The 22,148-nt window shown below is 33.7% G+C and overlaps 1 protein-coding gene across 2 annotated transcripts; it reads left to right on the top strand.

Annotated features, from left to right (window-relative positions):
* The first annotated feature begins 1,928 nt into the window (after positions 1-1,928).
* Positions 1,929-21,765, top strand: LOC127848416 (uncharacterized). Of its 2 annotated transcripts, XM_052380869.1 has the most exons (5): positions 1,929-2,019; positions 8,653-8,796; positions 17,749-17,937; positions 19,092-19,398; positions 21,599-21,765. In XM_052380869.1, the coding sequence occupies exons 1-4, from the start codon at positions 1,950-1,952 to the stop codon at positions 19,304-19,306; spliced, it is 618 nt and encodes a 205-aa protein (XP_052236829.1). In that variant the 5' UTR covers positions 1,929-1,949; the 3' UTR covers positions 19,307-19,398; positions 21,599-21,765. The 2 variants fall into 2 exon arrangements, 1 of the variants encoding a protein (XP_052236829.1); XR_008034496.1 differs by lacking the exons at positions 1,929-2,019; positions 8,653-8,796 and adding an exon at positions 16,346-16,487.
* The last annotated feature ends 383 nt before the right edge of the window (positions 21,766-22,148 follow it).

Here is a 22,148-nt window from a genome sequence, read left to right as displayed (position 1 = left end):
GCTAAAAATTAAATTAATAATAATTAAATCAAAAAAGAAACGCCTATCAGAGAGAAAATATAAATAAAAATGAACGTTATAAACCCAATGACCTATGCAGTCACGATGTGCATATTCGAATCGAATGTGATTTATCTATTTTGCAGTACGAAAGATAACATCACCTTTGAACGGCAACACATTGTTTTGCAAATATCTAATTGTTTTAAAATTGTTATTACACAGCGTAAAAAATTTAAAGTTAAAGTTAAATAAATCGTTTTTGAGCTGAAAAGTAAAAATGAATAAATTAAAAGGCCTACAGTGTGAAAGGGGAAAGAGTATATTGAAGAGCTCTTTCATGAGTTATGAAACGTTCGTGATCAAAATAATTTGCGAACAACAAATATTACATTTATATCGATGGTAGTTAACATATCTTAAATCTCTACGCTATGCTTATTCACTAAGATTAATAGTAGTTGTGTTTGATGTAGTGAATGTTAGTAACGGGTCATTGTGTAGAAAAAAACGGTATGTTATATTCAAAGTGAAAGATTTGGTTATTTTAACACATATTATCCACTTCATTTAACTATATATGCTATTTTATCAATTACAACTGGTTAATAAACGGATTATTTTCTTACGATTATGCACCTCTCAAATATACATTGAGTTATTCCATAACTGGAGTGTATTTTGTTCAAGGTGTCGACATTGTGTTTGTGTTTAAGCACTAATTTGCAATATATTATTTATAATTGGAGACAACAGGGAGGATACATAAATGAAAAGAAAGAATACTGATCTATTACGGACAAAAACATGTTGGTTTCATTAAATGGTCATACGCATCTATTTGATTCAATACTATATAAAACTATATTGTATAACTGTTAATAATTTGCAAATAACTTGCTGGATATTTTTATATTTTGTCGAGTTCTTTTTTGTTGTGTCACACTGTTTGGCACACTGTTTTTGTTCCCTGTGATACTTTAAGTACCAGGTACTATAATAAGTTCCCTGCGATACATTAAGTACCACGCACTATAATTAGTTCCCTTCGATACATTAAGTATCACGTACTATAATCAGTTCCCTGTGATATATCAAGTAAACGTACTATAATCAGTTCCCTGTGATATATTAAGTACCACGTACTATAATCAGTCCCCTGTGATACATAAAGTACCACGTACTATAATCAGTTTCATGTGATACATTAAGAACCACGTACTATAATCAGTTCCCTGTGATACATTAAGTACTAAGTACTATAATCAGTTCCCTGTGATACATTAAGTACCGCGTACTATAATCAGTTCCCTGTGATACATTAAGAACTACGTACTATAATCAGTTTTCTGGCCTGTTGGTGCAGCGGAAGTTTCACTTGGCTTATATTTGTTATATTAAATATATTACACATATATATTTGTTTCGATCCGTTGAAAATAACTATTTTTTAGATAGGTCACGTGTGTTTACGTCTACGTTTGTTTACGAAAATTATTTAGATTTGTCACCTTAATCACTAAGACACTACATTACAAAGCTTCGAACTTCGGGTCTGCCACTAAGAATTCAAACTGGAAGATATTCTGGTCGAAACGAACGTTATTGCCTTTGTTGTAAAGAATTAGATGTTGAAGATGAGTTTCATTTTGTTTGTAAATGTCCTTTATACGTTGATATTAGAAAAACAACTTTTTAAAGAAATGTTATAACAGTTGGCCTTCTTTTTAAATAATTCCACAAATTGCCGAATACAAAGAATAAAGTTAAACTAATTTAGTTAGCTGAATTTGTAAAAGAAGTTCTGATTTAAAGAAATAATATCGCTTATGTTGTCACTTAACTGTGGATCTCGATTCATAATTTACGGTGGTTATCAACTTTCATTGTACTTTTCTGACAATGAAGAATGTGAGGTGACCATAACAACCTCAAGCCAATTTCCAAAGATGATGCTATACTTCCAGAGGTTTTCAGTGAGCTGCTTGTACGGAAGTGTCAGCATAAGTAATCAATATGGTCAGTCAGCAAGTGGTACATTTTACAAATAGTCGATTTAACCCATTTATGCCTAGTGGCCTCTCCCATCCTTTCTAAATTGGATCAATTTATTTCCAAAATCAGGGATGTCTAGTATATTTATTTCTATATTTAGACTTTTTCTTACAGTAATTCCTTCAAGCAAACAGCAAAGATTCTGATGAGACGCCGCATCTGGGTCTACGCTGTTTGCCAAGACCTTTTTTCTAGACGCTATGCATAAATGGGTTGATTATAAAGAGTAAAGGTAACGAAAGTAGATACTTTATAATGATATAATTATCATGTTTTGCGTCCGATTCTATGCCTCTGCTTGTGTTCTAATAAAACATATGTAGTACAATACCACAAAAATATGTTTGCATAATTGCTATTTAGCAATTAAAAGTCTCAATATGTTTACTTTAGTTTGTCCCGTAATCGTTCATAGTTCATGGACGACACATAGTTACTAACAATGTTCATTTCTCTTAAATTACCGGTGTGTAGCCTATCATTCGATATCTCGTCATGCGCGAATTGCCAAGATGACAAGATTTGCATTAACTAACATTTTCTCGTACCGCGCATGGGACAAGTCCGTCCCTCTCTAATAATATTAATAACTCTGCATAATGAAGGATAAAATATTCAACAACATTAAATATCAGTTTCTAGTCCAATTTAATGTCTGACTTAACTAATATTTCAGCTATACAAATACGTTGTGATTGCTACATGATTGTGTCTTTTCCCAACTGTCCACCTCTAGGTCTAAACGCTAACTGAACTATTCCCCTCCAACATCTGGCCCGTGAAACTCAGTTATGAATCCTATTGGTCAGTGTTCTATACGTGCTTGTTCCTGATTGGTTGAATTACAACATGGGACTGAGTATGTGCACGCTAATCAGCATTGTGATACAAATAAATAATGCAAATACAGCCTAAGGCTTGTGTCGACAGCATCGTTCCCCTTTTGTTGTTAAACATACACCAGATCCAAATATTTAATCTTTTGACCGTCATGCATACTCGCCACTGATATACTTGTCAATATTTCGTACATAAAGAAAACTCACATATTTCACCCAATTTCTCATCATTATTTGACACAACTTATCCTCCCAATTTGATATTTATGTATTTTAGGATACAGAAAAATCTTTAAGAATGTAAGTATGGAAATAAACGAAAACATATTAATACATACGATGTAGAAAATCAAACACGCAAACATGAAAACATCAGTGACTAAAACATATATATGATAAAAATCTGCAAATTATTAATGAAATTTTTATCGAATGTTTCTGCTGAAATAATAAAACGTCGGAATATTTAAATAGTCAATGTCAATCACAATGAAGTGGAATGTGTCACTGGTTTGGGAAATCCAATACGAATAGTGTCCATTTTTGACATCTTTGCTGGAGGCGATGTGGCGTCTAGGTGAAGAGATGAGACGTCCGGTTGGAGAGTATGTGACATCTGGTTGTAGATGGTAACATGCAGTCGATTGAAGACGGCGGCTTCCGAATGAAGACGATGATGGTCGGTCGGAGAAGCTGTTGGTCCTCGGTTGTCGCACGATTTAGAATACTTCAAATGTTTATTATATAGAGTTCTGAAGAATGACTGCGCTCATGACTGTAGCATCATACTAATTGTTTATGTACACGTAATTAAGGTAACACACATATATAAATATAAGTTCATAGACGGTTAAATGTTCACCTAATATATGTACAACGTACGCGCGATTTTTCATCATCAAGTCCTTTCATATCATCGTATCTTTAAAAATCATTTTCGACGACGCGTGAAATGTCCATTAACAGTCCACTCGTTGTATGGTTCTGATGCTGGTTCACAATTTGGATCAATGTCGACAATGTTGGATCCTTATTGAAGTCGTCTATTACGTCATCTTATCGTCGACGGATACATCGTCGTCGAAGATATCTGTATGTCGATGACATATTCTTCTTCTTTGTCGGGGCGTTAAGATCTGATCACGATCTCAAATGCGTTATTAACGCATGTTGCTGCATGCAAACCACGCCAACGATGTCAGGAGCGCTGCTTTTCTCCTTAACTTGTATCGCATTGGCAAATCTTATAGGGTCAATTACATGAAATGATAAACGGGCCTTCTATTTACATATTTATAGTAAATGGAATTTGTTATATTAGCACCCAGATTACTTATCACACCTATGATAATATATACCCAAATAAAATGAATGTGCTAAAGAAACGCGATTCTCATGACACAAATTTATTATGTTTTATTTAAACTATACGCATTTGTCTATTCAATGAAATGCATTGTGCTTTATTATGTTTTATTTACTTTGAGAACAAAAATTTTCAAACAAAATCCCTTGTCTTTATGTAGTTATTCTTATAAAGAAAGGAAAAAACTATATATACGACCAGTATCAAAAATTTAATGAATCATAGCAATATAGTTGTATCTTTTGTATTATACTAATAAAAGATACAGTGAGTTTCTTTTAAGGATATTTACAAACTATATAAAAATGTTATTTATGCCTAAAATGGTGTGTACTTGAGCGCTGTAGGGCATAAGCTAGTGTTAATTAATGTCGTTGTCAAGTGCGTTATCATGAGCTGGTCTACAAAAGCGTCGGTCAATAGGATTAGATCGATAAACGAATTGGGTATTTACCGTCCGTTGCGACAGGTGTGGTCTTTTTGTCATGTTTGTACCCGATTGAGATATATACACAATTATTACTTTGGGAACATGAAACCTCGTTTCATTAAGCATACTTGATCATATAACCAGATGTTATCTATGGACAAACCTCATTGTTAATATGAAACGTAACACTGCGATAATCTTGGGAAATTGGAATCACACATATATAATCAATTATTTAAATTTCATTAGTTTGAAGTAACGTTGACCTACGAGCCTAATTGTTTATATAGAGCTAAGACCATACCAACAGAAGTTCCCGATACTTGAATTACATTGGGGAAATGAAACCATATTTGCACAATAAATTATTCAAACTTCATTATTCGGTGTGACATAAAACTTTATATGGCCTGTACAAATAAGATTTTCTGTTGACCGCTTTCATATTTACCGTTTCAACGATAAATGATGTAATAACAATCTTATATGTCTATAGGTTGACCTGGACCGTTAATCAAATGTCTGTCAGTTATATAAACTTTCAATTTCCTCAACCTTTGAGTACTTTATTAGCTAATTCTTGAAATATAGCACCGGCAGAGGAGGCACCGAAGGGCATAACGTTAAATTGAAATAGACCCCTGAATCCCGAAGCAAAAGCCGTTTTTTCTCTGTCCTCTTCTTTTATTGGTATTTGCCAATACCCCGATATCAAATCTAAACTGGTGAAATATTTACTTTTACCTAATAACGCCAATATATCATCTATTAGTGGTAATGGATAGGCAATTGGTTTTGTAATTTTGTTTAATTGTCTAAAATCAACGCAAAACCTTTTCTCGTCTTTATTATCTTTGTTTGAGTCATGGTTATTTTTCTTTTTATTTACTTAAACAATAGGGAAGCTCCACGGACTTCTTGATGGACTTATTATGTTTGCGGCTAGCATTTCGTCGATGGCTTTATCTATGAATACCTTAATTTTTAATGGTGTTCGATATGGTTTCAATTTAATAGGTGGATGATCCCCTGTATCTATGGTAAATTCTATCGCTGACGTTTGTGTTAATTCTAAATTATTTCTTGCGAAGAGAGTTCTGTGTTTTAAGAGTACCGGTATAATATGTTCTTTTTGATCTTCATCTACACGTAAATCTGATAAGATTTCATCGTTAGATAAGCCTGATTTCGGCTGATTATTTTTGATAACTTCTTGTACTGAGCATATTTCATTATCATTTACCGATTTTATTCGCCCTATGGCACAGTGTCGTCTAAGCCTTATTGTTTTGTGTGTATTGTTTATAATTAAAATGGGAAATTGTCTATCACGCGTTGTCTTGACTACTGAATTAACAATTGTTAAACCAGGTTCATTATCAAAGAAAGAATTGCTTATTCCATTAAATTCATAATATGTATTTGAACGTATGCAGTTTCTTTTAGCTTGAGCAAAGAGTCTATATGCAGTTTGTGGTTTTAACACAGTATGTCTAGTCAATCTCGCTATCGTTGAAAGGTGTACATCTTCTTCTAGAGGTACATAACAGTTATCAAACCTCAAACATCCTAAATCGAAGTACAAACGGACACCATTATCTTGTAAAAAGTCTCTTCCTAAAATAACATTTCTATTAACGTTACTTACTACAAAAAACATGTGCTCTTTATATATGCTCCCTATTTTGAATCTCAATTTTACACTTCCGTGGACATGTAATGAATGTCCATTTACCGACTTAAGATTTACTTTTTTAATTATCCGTGCTGGTTTTTGTTTTAACATATCATAAGTACGTTTACTCACGATGCTAACTTCAGCACCGGAGTCTATCAGGCTTCTAAATTGAAACCCACCTGTTGAAATAACACAAGAATTTGGACTACCACACAAAGCGATATTATATGTCTCGACTTTTTCATTCTTACCATAGACCCCTTTTTGGTAAGAATTTCCTAGTTTTTTCGATTAATGTACGTTTTTCTTTGAGTACATTCTCTACTAAAGTGTCTTAATTTACCACAATTCCAACAATCAATTTTATCTTTCCAATTTTTGTCATATTCGTTCTTGCGCCTGATACCGTTTTGATCTATCGTATGACCGTTCCGCCCTTCCGTATATGCACTTATCTCGCGTTGCCTACGGCGACAGATTTCAATAGAATGACCGTGTTTCTTGCAATATGTGCAAACAATAGATGACCTAATATAATCGATATCTGTCTGAATATTATCGGTCGTAATGTTATTAAGTCTATTTACCTGTGATCGCAACTCAATTCTAGCTCTGACACTTTGCTCCTGTATAGCGTTTTTTTAAAGCATTTGATAGGGTTGCATGATTTTCGCGTATTAATTTAAGTCTCAAATAATCGTGCGATAATCCGTCGATAAAAATTTCTACTAACTGTTTTTCTATATAGTCTAAATTACCTTCAATATTTTCGTATGCATCAGTCGCAAGAAATAAAAGTCGCTCAGCGTATATTTGAACATTTTCGTCGGTCTTTTGTTGAGTCGTCTTTAATAATGAGAAAGCGTATTGTGGGTCTTCAATTTCTGCAAATCTTAATTTAAGCTGTTCCTTTAAATCTGTCCATGCCTCTGTCGGATCATCAGTCAAAAAACGATGTATGTTATCACTAACAAGCCCTTTACTAGATTGGTAAGCAACAAATTTTAATTTATTCTCATCTAAATTGGTAAGCGTTCCATTTTTTTCTGCATTTTTAATCCAATTGTTATATTCTTTTGAATTTCCATCAAATGATTGTACAACTAGTGAAATAGTCTGAGTGCTTATGGCCGTTTTAATATCTTTAATTTGTTCATTCAAATTTTGAAATAATTCAGGGATTATTTGATTTGCCATGTTGATACAAGCGTTAGGAAATAAAACAGTCACTCACCGGAAGTTGCAGAATATGTGCGGTCTGATGTCGTTGTTCCCGGCTCACGGTCGTTGTTACTGGTTACAGAAGTTGCCGAAACGGAGTTTCTTCGCGTTGTTTTTCATGGCTTCGTAATCGTAAGTGGTAGTATTTCTTTGTTCGAATCCTGGTCACGGCTACATTTATCGTCCTGTGTCCCGTAATCGTTCATAGTTCAGGACGACACATAGTTACTAACAATGTTCATTACTCTTAAATTACCGGTGTGTAGCCTATCATTCGATATCTCGTCATGCGCGAATTGCCAAGATGACACGATTTGCATTAACTAACATCTTCTCGTACCGCGCATGGGACAAGTCCGTCCCTCTCTAATAATATTAATTACTCTGCATAATGAAGGATAAAATATTCAACAACACTATATATCAGTTTCTAGTCCAATTTAATGTCTGACTTAACTAATATTTCAGCTATACAAATACGTTGTGATTGCTACATGATTGTGTCTTTTCCCAACTGTCCACCTCTAGGTCTAAACGCTAACTGAACTATTCCCCTCCAACATCTGGCCCGTGAAACTCAGTTATGAATCCTATTTGTCAGTGTTCTATACGTGCTTGTTCCTGATTGGTTGAATTACAACATGGGACTGGGTATGTGCACGCTAATCAGCATTGTGATAAAAATAAATAATGCAAATACAGCCTAAGGCTTGTGTCGACAGCATCGTTCCCCTTTTGTTGTTAAACATACACCAGATCCAAATATTTAATCTTTTGACCGGCATGCATACTCGCCACTGATATACTTGTCAATATTTCGTACATAAAGAAAACCCAAATATTTCACCCAATTTCTCATCATTATTTGACAAGTTCTCACAATTATACGCATCATATGTTGAACTTAAACTATTACTCAATTCGTTGCACAAACATATTTTTTTTTTAAGAACAAGACTAATCTTATTTTTTCAATAATAAAATATGTATTTGTTGTTTGATTCGATTGCGTATAATGATTGGATGGACTTAATTTGATTATGTCCTGTTTTGCCCTTTTAAGGTATCGCGGAAAGTCTGTGCGGTTACGTGTCAAGCAGTAAAGTCTACACTTACAATGGTGACGTCAAGATAAAATACACCTCTAGACCCCTACAGTGGGTCCACGCATCATTATCTTTGATCGTAGCGCTGTATTCGGATTCAAGTAAGGCAAAAATAGTGTCCACCGGTTTTACTAGTAAGAATATGTATGAATTGTTTATCACGTTTACTTGACTAAACTCCGCCTAGATTAAAATCTATGAAAAGCACTCCATTCTTCCAGCCAAACATTATACTTGGATTGGATAACGTTTTTCATTTAGAGCTTTCTTGTAAACGAGAATGCTGTTCTCTTGTAAAAAACAACACAATCTGAAACACTCCTAATCTGTCCAGATTGTTAATACAAGGCACAATTTCAGCTTTCTTTATATGAACACTACACCGAAATCATGTACTCTCCTACTTTACTGGAATCCCACTGTGGTCACAGTGCAGGAACCCTTGTCAGAGGTGATCAATACACAGATGCAGATGAAAAAGTGCAATCCCAACTTGATAAATCAAATCAGTGAACATATAGTACAGAAAGAAACGATTTGCTATAGTTAGCACTAAATTAAATACATCTTTAATGGATCGGATATTCATTAAACCAGGGCAATATGGATTGCCTGATCTCTCCGTGGGGTATTGCACTCCATAAAATACTGAGGATGTATTACAGGGTCGATACTGAAAAATTATGACAGGTTCAATACTGAGAATGTATGACAGGTTCATTACTGAGAGTGTGTGACAGGGTCAATACAGAGAAAGTATTACAAGGTCAATACTGAGAAATTATGACACGTTCAATACTGAGAATGTGTGACAGGGTCAATACTGAAGAAGTCTTACAGGGTAAATACTGAGAAATTGGTACAGGATCAATACTGAGAAAGTATGACATTGTCAATACCGAGAGAGAATGACAATGTCAATATTGAGAAAGTATTACAAGATCAATATTAAAAAAGTGTTAAAGGGTCAATACTGAGAAATTATTACAGGGTCAATACTGAACAATTATTACAGAGTCAATACTGAGAAAGTATTTTTAGGGTAAATACTGAGAAAGTGTTACTTTTTTAATACTGAGAAAGTATGACATTGTCAATACAGAGAGAGAATGACAATGTCAATATTGAGAAAGTATTACATGGTCAATATTGAGAACGTGTTAAAGGGTCAATACTGAGAAAGTATTACACGATCAATACTGAGAAAGTATGTTTAGGGTAAATACTGAGAAAGTATTACATGGTAAATACTGAGAAAGTATTACATTGTCAATACTGAGAAAGTATTACATTGTCGATACTGAAAAAGTATTACATTTTCATTCATGACAAAGGGTGACAGGGTCATTGCTGAGAAAGTATTGTTACGGTCAACTATGAGAAAGTATAACATGATCAATAAAGAGAAAATATTACATTGTCAATACTTAGAAAGTATGACAGTCACGATACTGAACACTTTTAACTTCCATTTTAAAGGCAATTAAGACTGATCAAACATTCCCAATACATAGCCGTGTTTGATATTTTTTATTTATGTATGTCGACTGCAGTGATTGCTTTGGACTACTTAAGTTAATACTATATTCATTTTCTTTAATATTTTAAGGGTGCGTGTGGAAGCAGGAATCATGTTTGCGACAACGGGCGGTGCATTGACTGAGATTTGAAATGCAACGGTTATAATACCTGCGGAGATAACTCCGGTTGTGCAGACGACCCTTGTGGATTTGTTGGTTCAGGCGTAAGCATAGTTGTAGGAATGTAATCGTCCTCGTCATAGTCACAGTTACGATTATCTGTTGCAATAGAAGACCCATCAGAATACCCACACAGGTTAATATATTTTGCATTACTTGAATGATTATGATAACAGGTCCATTTAAATTTATTATTCCAGTTAAAGTTTTTTAGTTGTAATCTTATATTAAAAAACGGTTTGCATATATAATTATTCTAACATTGATTTGTAATCTGAAAAACTAAGCTTCTGTTAAATCTATTTTTACACTAATAATTCAGTATTGTTTACCACACAAACACATACAGTTTGTCAACCAGTTACGGATAATCAACATTTCCGAGTAATTTGTATTTAGTTTTCCAGAATGCCCCAACCCAAGAAAAACAAAATGATAAGTGTCTAAGCTATACATTAGGTAAAGGAATAAACTAACAAAGTTTTAGAAAGAAATCTTAAGTATAATGCGTGCATGGGGGATAAATGCGGCAAAAAGTTAACCGGAACTGATTGAATGAGTTATGTTTTGAAATGTGCATATTGATATAGAATGCTTTACTATTTTCAATTAAAGTTTTTGCTGAATGAAAACAAATGCCATGATAATCTTTTGAAATACTAATTCTGTAAGTTGACTGATTTTTATAATTTCCCGAAGGTTTGCTTTAATTGGCTATTTTTTACAAAATCTGCATATGCAGTCTGGCCTTACCTGTTATCATACAAAATAAATTTTACCCTTTTTTTTACATCTTCTCACATTGAAACTAAATCCCGACAATCTTTTGAAATACTAATTCTGTAAGTTGACTGATTTTTTATAATTTCCCGAAGGGTTAACTTTAATTAGCTATTTCTGACAAAAAACTGCATATGCAGTCTGGCCTTACCTGTTATCATACACAATAAATTTTACCCTTTATTTTTACATCTTCTCACATTGAAACTAAATCCCGAAAGAAATCATTGTGGTCAAAATAATTGACTTTTTTGCCGGATGATTCTAAACTGGTTGACTGACTGTACACATCAAATATCGTTGTCATTGTCCTCGTTACAGCAATCCCGACCCACAGCACCTACGATGCAAGTTGTGTATGCTGTCAGTACCAATTCTGGGAACTTTAACAAAGGGTTTCCACAGGAGCTTTACGGAATACAGATGTAACACACAGCAGCTAATTTCCAACCGAGAACGCCGTCGTATGACCTGTCACCGCCTCCGTATGACCCAACTTGGGCGCCAAAAGAAAGGAAACCAGATTGCCAAAACGCCTTTGTAGCGAATCAGAACATACAGACACACATTGAGAAAGCTACAGGGGCCGAAGAGCCGAACACGCACAGAGAAGGATATATTTAGTATAATCTCAATGCTGATCGTTCTGATGATCACTACCGTACGCTTGGGGATGTACATTTAAATGATAATCAACGCACGGATTATGCACAACATTGAACTCATCCTTTTTTGTACACTTAGCATTATAACGTCGTTTTTGAACAAACTGTTTCTGTAAAATAAAACATACACTAAAACTGTAGAAAAGTCTTTAAAAACACTTACTTGTTGAGACCTTGAATGTGTGTATTTTGTCATACGTTGGAATAACACAAATGCAACGTGAAATGATCAATGGTAAACATGTCCATAGGTATATTTAAAATGATCAAATATCTGAAAATCTCAATTGTAACATTTATTATAGACACTGAACCCGTATACATGTTCATGGTTATGTTTAATTGCTACAAATATAAAAGGATAGTTTTTTTAATAAAATTGACCTTGCTGATTAAAATTAAGGCTCATCTTGCAGTAGTCGTAATATACAAGAATTATTACTTTATGACTTACACTGTATTTTACAATATGATTTTATGATTATGTGATAAGTTATTTCAACATCAAACTTAATAAGTACAACTAATGTCATTCAAGCATTAGATATATTAATGTGAATGATACAATCCATTCATATATTTTATAGCGTTACACGTACTTCAAGATGTAGCTTATATGTTCGAATGTAAAGGTTCTACTACATACATGTGTTATTTAATACACAACTTCGAATTATCTTGCTGTGAAATATCGTGTCACGGTGTACAGTCAGAATTATCCGTAGTCAAACAGGCGACATGTGGTGTTAATATGGCAGGCAAGCACACAATCTTTCAAGGAAATAAGCCAAAACGCATGCAAGAAAAAAGCAAGCCATTTATGATTTATAAGTCATTTCTTACACTAATCATATCACACATCTTTAGCTTGCAAATAAAAACTTTTTCATTAAAATTTTCCATCAGTGCATTTAGATCTAATTAATACTACTAAAACTAGATTTGGCATGTTTGTTGTTGAATAATGTGACATATTTATGACTCAATAAATATTTCGTATTTTTTTAATACTCCTAGGATAAACGATAACCCGAATATTATAGAAATGCTACAGTAATAACTTCTACATGTTCGGATATGATTCAGTGAGTGAGAATACATTTACAAATAACAGTATGCGCAAGACTGGTACAATAATTGTAATTTGTCGCGTTTTCATTCATATGTCTAGTCTAAAGACGAACACGTTTCATAATGACTAGTATTTCTTCCACCTGTAACAACGTGTACGTGTATGTTTGTTGAAGCTTTATCGTTACCACGTATAAGATTGACTCGTAAATAACTTATGATACACAGAACACAGTGGGTTTTTAACGGTTTTATGTCACTTGTAGTTGTGACGTATTGATCATGAATGTTTACATTTGGGGAAAAACAGCACGAACCTCTTGATAAATATATCCACATGTATTCGTACTATGCTGATAACTTTTGAATAGTTATAAGTTTTATGATGAAAGGTGGTGTACATTAATCTATAATCCGGCTTGGTCCTTGCCCTTTGAGCTATCACCCTCGTCCTTTCACTCATACGCATCAGTATTCCAATCAAGGCATGTATATTGTTCACATGTTCAAGACACACGCTTATCAACCGATGTTATTCAATAACATCGATCTGACACTTAAGGTATTTTAAACGGTGTGTTAAAGACGTATTTTAATGCACATTTTCATCTGGTTTGCCTTGTAAATGTAAATGTAAATGAATATAGAGCTTAATAACGGATTTGAGTGTTCTTAAATTGCAAGGGTTGAAAGGGACTTTTTCGATGAAAGTCGAAATGACGATTTGCCAACTGTTTGTATAGTTGTCATTATTAAAAGAATACCGTACATAAGACTCTACATTAGAAAATGTTCGTTAATGAGTAATCGTGTAAAATTCACGAAATTGTAATGCCGTGCAATCACGGTCGATTTCGAAACAATTCAATACTATGGAGCGTTTTGTTGTGTTTTAATAACGAAATGTAGATCGCTTACATGAAGTATAAAATGCATCACGCACTGTAATGGTCCCAATTGCAGAGTGGTAATGGCCATAACATTTAATCCTAAGGTCACTGGTTCATGCCTCATATTTGGCCAGCTCGTTTTCCTTTTTTTTGGCTTTTAGATTGATAACTATTCGTAAACTTGCGCTCTATTACTCCGTTGTTTACATTACTCAAGTTAAAACGTTAAATACGAGCTTCAAATTGTTCAAGTGTATTATATTTTGCTCAATACGACAATCTTTTATTTAAAAGAATGTGGTGGGATATACATGTTATAAGCCCTTGAAACTTTACCAACACGCACATCCATGTACTTCCAGCTTCAATAATTGCTCAGCTAGCATACCCGTAATACAATATCAAACCTATCAGTTTTCTCAAACTGTGTCTCTCCGTTTATTTATTATCCTTATTATTATTATTTATTTATATCTTAATTGGAAAGCCGTGTGCAATGTTTGTGTACACTAGAAATCTTTTCTGTGTTTAACTCTATCCAGTATTCTCTACATAGTGGGTCATTATTGTCCACTACCGGTTTCACCGAAGGGGACTTATGGTTTGCGCTCTGTGTGTCATATTTTTTCATGAAACTTGAAACATGGACGGATGGCAATATGGACATTATGCACGTCATTTCATTGTGTTCCTACGTCAAAAAATTTGGTTGCTATGGCAACAAATATATATAAAACAAAACTCTGACAATGGTGGAGCCGGTAGGGGACATCATTGCTTGGCAATATTCTTGTTTCCTTTAAATACGACATGTATATTAATCGATTTTATAACATGCAGTCAGTATACACATACTATGGAACGATAATTATAATAAGCAACATTGTTAAATTCATTCTACTTTCTATGTATATTTAATGAACTGCAACAATTAAAATGTGAAAGGTTCGTGTCCAGGCTGAGGTCACGTTTGAGCCATTTAATTCATACAAGAGGGTTTGAAATGAAACGGTTTCAATTCTTGAGGCGATAATTCTTGCGGATATTGCACCGACAGCGGCGAAACAGATAATAGTTTCTCTGAAGTAGTTGGCAAATTTGCACGAGATGTATGTGTAGGCGTTATCGCCCTTTGGAATATTAGTTTCGCAATAATGTTATGCATACAATGAACCACTTGAAAACCGTCATAGGTTAATATTTTTTGTGTGCTACATTTCTGTTTCGCCATGCCAAAGTCTAAGTTACACTGTGATTCCACAGTAAATCTTCTACGCTTGTCCTTAAGTGCGATCCATTGATAATTTTGTATCACTTTCACATGTTCACCTCTACGTCTAAAGCTGTTTATATCTTTGATACTTAGTATCGTATTGCAGACAAACCATTAACATTTATTTTATTTGTTTGTTATTTTGAACGTTGTAGAACACACGACCGACCGAGTCTCAAATGGAAATTTTGTATACAAAACCAACTATTGCTTCTTCATCTAACCAAGTTTGTTAACGAGTGTTCGATACACAGATGCAACCACCCGAAGAGAATTCCCGTCCAAGTGTATGACCAGTGACCACCTCTGTATGATCCACATTGGGCGTCCGAAGAAACAAATCAAGAGCTTACTGAGGCAGACGAAAATACATATGTGCGTGGAGGAGTAAATACACACGGAGATGGATATGTTTATTACACTATAGCTGCTGAACAGTTTGACGAGCTCAACAGTATACTTGACGATGCCACCGTGCATGTGTATCAGCGTTAGTGATCTTGCACGATCGGTTAGCGATCGCCTAGCATAAAAAGTGTATCAGCGTAAGTGAGCATGCACGAACGGTTAGCGATCGCCTAGCATAAAAAGCGTTTTAAACTTTAGTATGCTTTATACTCGTATTTGGAATGTATCTTATATATGAGTTCTAAAGTGTATTCGTTTTCATATTAACTATTCCACCGAAGAAATACATATAAATATTAACAGTGATTTAACAGATGGCATGTTACTTTTAAAACTAGACATTTACAAAATACAATCTCATAACCACAATGTAAGTTGCATGACCATTAAAATCGCAGCTGCGCCGTTAACAAATAAGTAATGATTTATAATTGATCATGATTTAGTCCACTTAACATACCAGGGCTGTGTATATTTTCATTGTTTAGTGTTTGTTTGGGTTTTAAGATTGAATTATTGCATACAATGCAGTAAAGGGTTTTCCAAACGTATTTAATAATATTTGAAGTTTAATTTTTGTTAAAAACCATTGAACTTATTAAGAACCGAGAGCTGATACAATCAAAACATCTTCAAATATCACGTATCTATCAGCTAAGCTTTCCCGCATCGTGTACCTTCAGGTATTCTTACACGCGTCTTTCCGTCGCTTTAACTTACTCATACGAATTATATACATACAGTTAAATTATGATAACGTTTGAACGCACGCACATTAAACAATATCACAGTTATATTCAAAACTTATCTTATGCACACCAGGAAGTGTTTATTGCAGCCATGTGTCTGATTATTACAGCTGACAATCATGCTTGGATGTGATCAATGAATGTCGAACTATTCTTAATTGTGAATTCACGAATATAGATGCTTTATGGCTGTCAGTTTTAAGTACAATTTAGGGGAGTTTAATTCTCTTTGAAAGAGCGGAGGGATTTACCCATGGTTAGTAGTTAATTTATCACGGCGTACATTTATACAACATCATTGTGTGTTTGTGCCCTTTTCCGTTTAAATAGCTCACAATAAAAATGAACACGTTATACATATTATATAGGTTAATTATGCTAACATACGAAATGTACTTCATATCATTATATTTGTAATACCCGAAATAAATGAAATTTAAATGGGTTCAATTGTTCACCTTTACTTTTAAAATTGGTTATTTGTTATTCTAATTTCGGTTGCTTTGTTGAGTTGTTTGCAAATCCTCCTATACTTTTAATAGCAGGATTAGTTAGTGTATTGAAGTTTTTCTTATGTCTGCGTCTGACGTCCGTGTGAAAGAGTTTAAATATGTATTTATGTACCTTTTGTTAATACAATATATATATATATATATATATATATATATATATATATATATATATATATATATATATATATATATATAATGTACATTTATATATTTAGTCGATAAAAATACACGAACAACAGTTGCCAACTTCTTAAAACTGTTATGGTCGGTTATGCGTATTTCCCAAAGAAAAAATGAAACAACACTCAAGTTCGGATAGTATTGATTCCATTTTACTCTCCTGTTTGCGAAGTATCAGTCCTTGTATGAGCGCTAGGGACTTATGGACAACGTGTATTTTTATATTTGTTTATATTTTAAAAATAAATGTAAATAAGGTCAACTCATACAAGAATGTATAGATGTGTGCTATCAAAGTATGTGTGTGCGTCATACTCGCGATTGAATTTCTACTCATTAAAACTTAACGCCGTGTCAAGTACTGCCTTTGGTTAGTAGTTTGACATATTTGAACGAAATATACACAGACAACGCTGAAACGGGCAGTCTAAGATACTATTGCATAAAACGACGAATCATCCCGGTTTTAATAAGCACTTGAATGTCCAATAATGATGTCAAATATTTGACATGTGTTATAATGACGCGTATTTAAAACGGTGGGCCTTAGTTTGTTTGTGTTCTTAAAATGTTTATCGGCTAATCTGACATGTAGGTCAATTTAATGATATATTGGCTAACATTATATATCAAGCACGAAAATACAAATGAAAACTTCTATAAATGACGTTTTTAGATTTTGTTCAGGGGAACATGGTTAATTCCATATGGTATGCGTTCGTCTGTGGTCGTTAATGTTTGTGTCTTAACATATTGTTTTCGCAATAGGTAAATCGCCAGAATTGAAGATTTTTTGCAATTAAAGTTTGACTATTTATACTTCAGAGAACATGACGGATCATTGTGGGTCTCGCATCGCATCGTTTGTCAATCACCAACTCATACTTGACTTTTCTGGCGACGACGATTGCGAGGTTACTTTAGAAACTACCAATCAGTTCCCAATGTTGATGCTTTACTTCGCGACTCCAGTGAGCTGCGATTCCGGATATGTCAGCATAACAAATCAAGACGGTACATTTTAAATATACATAAACAAATTAATACTAAACATTCGAATATTATTTACTCTGCAATGTGATATTTTCCACATCACAATCGGCGAATGCGCTACTAAAACCTCGTTTACAAAATTCTAAATGTACATAAATAATAAATATTAAAACTTACTTAAATGAATTATCTTGTATGTGTCATGGCGAATACATTTTTAATGACAATACACAACCGCATCATCAGTTATTCACCCAATACTTCAATCAGCACCCCTTAATGATTTTATTTAAGTGTAAACAATGAATTACATTTGCATGATAAAAAACCAACTGCATGTACGTGTATATATATGCACTGTTTAAAAATGTTTGTAAGCAAAGATGGAATTTATTAAATAGGTCGATGTATATTTATTCAACGTGTAGGAATGTCGGGAAGCCCTTGAGGTGACTTTTCCTCTAGCTACGTGTACACAAAAAATGGTGACGTCAAGATAAAATACGTCAACATCTATGTAAACCAAATACCTTCAATTCCTTTACTGTGGTCATTACACAGTTTTCGTTTTCAGGTATTGCTAAACATGTTTTGATTAGATATTAATCATATAATTGTGTGGGCACTTCTAGCAATCTCAATTGACATAATTCTAACGTAAATTTCAATGCGTTCGAGATTCATAATGTTTTTAGTATAAATACAAGTTGTCTTACCTTCGATTCATACATGAATGTACTTTTTTCAAACGCTTTATATAACTACTAATTATATATTGCCAATGTTACGTAAGTTATCGGAATCGAAGTGTTACAACCTTAAATCAATTCCTTGCATTAACGGTTTCACTCTGACTCCAGTTGTATTTATTGTTGTTTTTGTCTGTCATTTGTTTTATCCTATGTCTAATTGTTTGGCAAATGGTAGAAACATGTGTGTTTATATGATGCATTACGCACGTTGATCAACACAGCAATAAGTAAAAACCATATACATTTAAATCATGTTATCAAACGTTATAAAATGTTTCGTAATACTTATTTTGCAATACAGAAAGAACGACAGTTCACTTTAAATACAAGGGTTTAGTAAATAATGTTTGCTATCTTGTCATTGTGAGTTCTTTTTCAATAGCTACATTTTATTAAATGAAAACTGCATATTTTATATACCAGATAAATGTCAAAGCTGGGGCCACGTGTGTGACAACGGGCGATGTATCGACGCTAAAGTGTATTGCAACGGCTACGATTCTTGCGGTGACAACTCTGGCTGTTGGGTCATCCCCACCAACCCCACCAACCCCATGATTTTGGATTGGAATGTCCGCACCACTTCTGACACAAAGACGAAGGTGACGAAAGTGAAGACAACTCAAGCGTACTCGTAGGGCCTGGCATTGGTGTTGTCGTTTTTATCATCGTCATTTTTATTGTCACGAGGGTCATTTACAGACGAATACAAGTCGGACCGCCTTCTAGGGTAAATACAATCGGAATTTTAAGGAGTTAAATTCCTCAGTACCGCAGTTTAAAGGGCTTTCTTTTCTCGTTCGGTATTTTTAAGATACCGTATTGAAGACAATTAAAAATTACGTTTGTACCACGATGACCGGTCCCAATACATGGTATATTATGTGTACAATTTGTTTAAGAGTCACATTGGCCTATAATGGTTGAACAAGACACAAAACAATACAAATAAACAAAAGAATGCCTTTTATAATTTCAATATGTTCAAACTATTATATAATATAAGTATATGTTAGAAAAAAAATCAAATTTACTATTATTTATTTAAAACAAAGTTCTCCAAATGAAATGTTAACTTAAAAAAAATAGTCAAAAATGTAGGAACAATAGGGAATTTATTTTCTGTAAATTTTAATATGTAATCAGTAACAATTGTATTAAAGTTTGTTACTTAAGAAAGCACTCAGTTACGTTTTACGCTATACTGGTCGGGGGAACAATTTTGCAAAACCGAAGTTGCGCGAACGTAATAACCCTTTTGTTGTATGTGTTATGATTTTTAAATAAAAACACTGGGTTCCTACAATTCAATCGGTAACACAATAGGAACATGCATTTCGTTATCTAGGTGTAATTGAAGCGCGTCTTTATTAAACGTTAAGACATTTTATACAATAAATTTGTAACAAAATCATCAAGTATCTATGTGTATATTCAAGTACAATTCATATCAATAGGGTGATTGTATCTTGGTGCTTGTGGTTCGCCAGTGTTAGTGTTTTTAGCTGCGGCTGTGGTGGTAGATGTACTGGTGTCAGCGGTGGTGCACCACGACTGCTGTATAAACAACAACACAACTATTTCTAACTTTTGTACCAACCAATAAAGCTGCCGAAGTTATGCTGTTAACAGAACAGAACTGTTTGCAGTTAAATATGATTCGACTCAAATATTATATTATGTCATTATTTGATTGATGATAATTGACATTTAGTCTGAATATCTTTAGCTTGACTTACGTGTATCTGAATCGCTCAGCAGTTTGGCAGCTTTTCTGTTTGCTGCAGTTGTTTAAAAATGTTTTTTTGTATTGATGTTACAATAGTATTAGTAATATTTAACAGAATCAAGTAGTTCTTTATTTACTGTTGTCGCAACATGTGATGTTGTTATGATGAATTCAAAACATATCTTATGCGGCAACAAGGGTCATTAACAAGTCAGCTGAAGTAAAAGATTACTTTTTGTATTTATACACTGACTGGAATTAAAAATGTACATATGTCAAACAGGACAATAAATTTCCGGATATTACGCTAGGCATCGAACTTTCACACTTTGATAAGTGTTTATAAGACATAATTTGAGATATAAAGGGATTATTTAGACAAACTGTCAATTTTAGAAACAATATATTTTCAAATAGACAATTCATCAAATGTCCACTAAATCATATATTTTTATTTATCGTTTTGTTAATCCCATTTGTTAATCTGAATTTTTAAACTGATACATATCACACGGTTATTCCTTGTTAACACACGGTTATATAACACCAACACGGCTAGTGGGAATCAGTTTCCCTTCAAATATCATACACATTAGCATTGTGTCCACATGTGTCGCTTCTCAACTAACATGTGTGCTTATGCGCGTTGTATGACGAGACATATGAAGTAATATTTTCATTTTGTGCCAAAATATCTTTGAGACGCGTCCACTTAACGTTTGCAAACATCATCATCAACATAGGTTGGACGTAAATATGCTCACACACTTACTCTGTGCATCATTAAAATCGATTTTAAAATGCTCATACAACGTTTTTAATAATAAAAACATAGTTTTCCTATCACATTTATATGCTTGTATACGTATTGGGAAGTTAACGTAGAAGCTGCATGGCAACGCAAGTAGAAGCATTTTATGGCACATATATGGCTTATTCTTTTTGATTTTTCTACACAAAACCATTTTATAATTCACAAATTATGTTTAAATACTTTAATGCAGTACGCAAACACGGTACAAACATGTATACATCCCTGTGGGATTTATGTTTCAATGTTTTTAAAAAAAGGTAATTTTGTTGGTTACAATTTTGGTTTCGCACATTTTTTTGTCAGTAGCCGGTCTTTTATAAAATATCGTTGCGTCGGTTTATGACAAACCGTACTAAATATATATGTTTGTCTCTCTGTCTTTTTAAGCAAACTCGCCCAATTGCGCAACCTCGTCTTACTGCGCCTCCGATGCAAGATGAGTCAACAAATCTTGAGCAGACTAAACAGGGGTTTTCAAACGAGCTGTACGTTATACAGGTGCAACAAACAAGAAAAAATGTTCCTCACAGAATGCCATTGTATTTCCAGTTACCGCCTCCGTATGATCCTGCCTGGGCACCAACAAATTAGACCTGCAAGTTCAAAAGGCTTTTGTAGCACACCAGAATGAATTTGTGTCGTTATGTGAGTGAAATCAAACGATTCACTGTAATTAACAAGATATACCAACCGAAATATAATGTATATAAGGCCGTTGTTTATTATTTGCAAAGTGTGAATTGTTTCTGATGAAAACGAAATTTAATTTCAATGCTTCTCATTTCAGTTTTTGCATGTACAATATTGATATCATTGAAAATATTACACAGTACAGTAAAAACATTATGTTACGTTGTTAAATGGAACATAAAATATAAAAGACACGATTGCTTTGATTCATTTCAATTTACCATTCCGCAATCATAATTTCAATTGA

Source organism: Dreissena polymorpha, chromosome 10 (genome assembly GCF_020536995.1).
Source record: "Dreissena polymorpha isolate Duluth1 chromosome 10, UMN_Dpol_1.0, whole genome shotgun sequence".
Taxonomy (NCBI): domain Eukaryota; kingdom Metazoa; phylum Mollusca; class Bivalvia; order Myida; family Dreissenidae; genus Dreissena; species Dreissena polymorpha.
This window is presented reverse-complemented; position numbering and strand designations above follow the sequence as displayed.

Bases quoted from the DNA above. Each gene is read 5' to 3' on its own strand.
- LOC127848416 (XM_052380869.1), top strand. From the start codon at position 1,950: ATGATGCTATACTTCCAGAGGTTTTCAGTGAGCTGCTTGTACGGAAGT. The intron at 2,020-8,652 runs GTCAGTCAGCAA...TGCCCTTTTAAG, and splicing joins CAGCATAAGTAATCAATATG to GTATCGCGGAAAGTCTGTGC. The intron at 8,797-17,748 runs GTAAGGCAAAAA...TTTATACTTCAG, and splicing joins AGCGCTGTATTCGGATTCAA to AGAACATGACGGATCATTGT.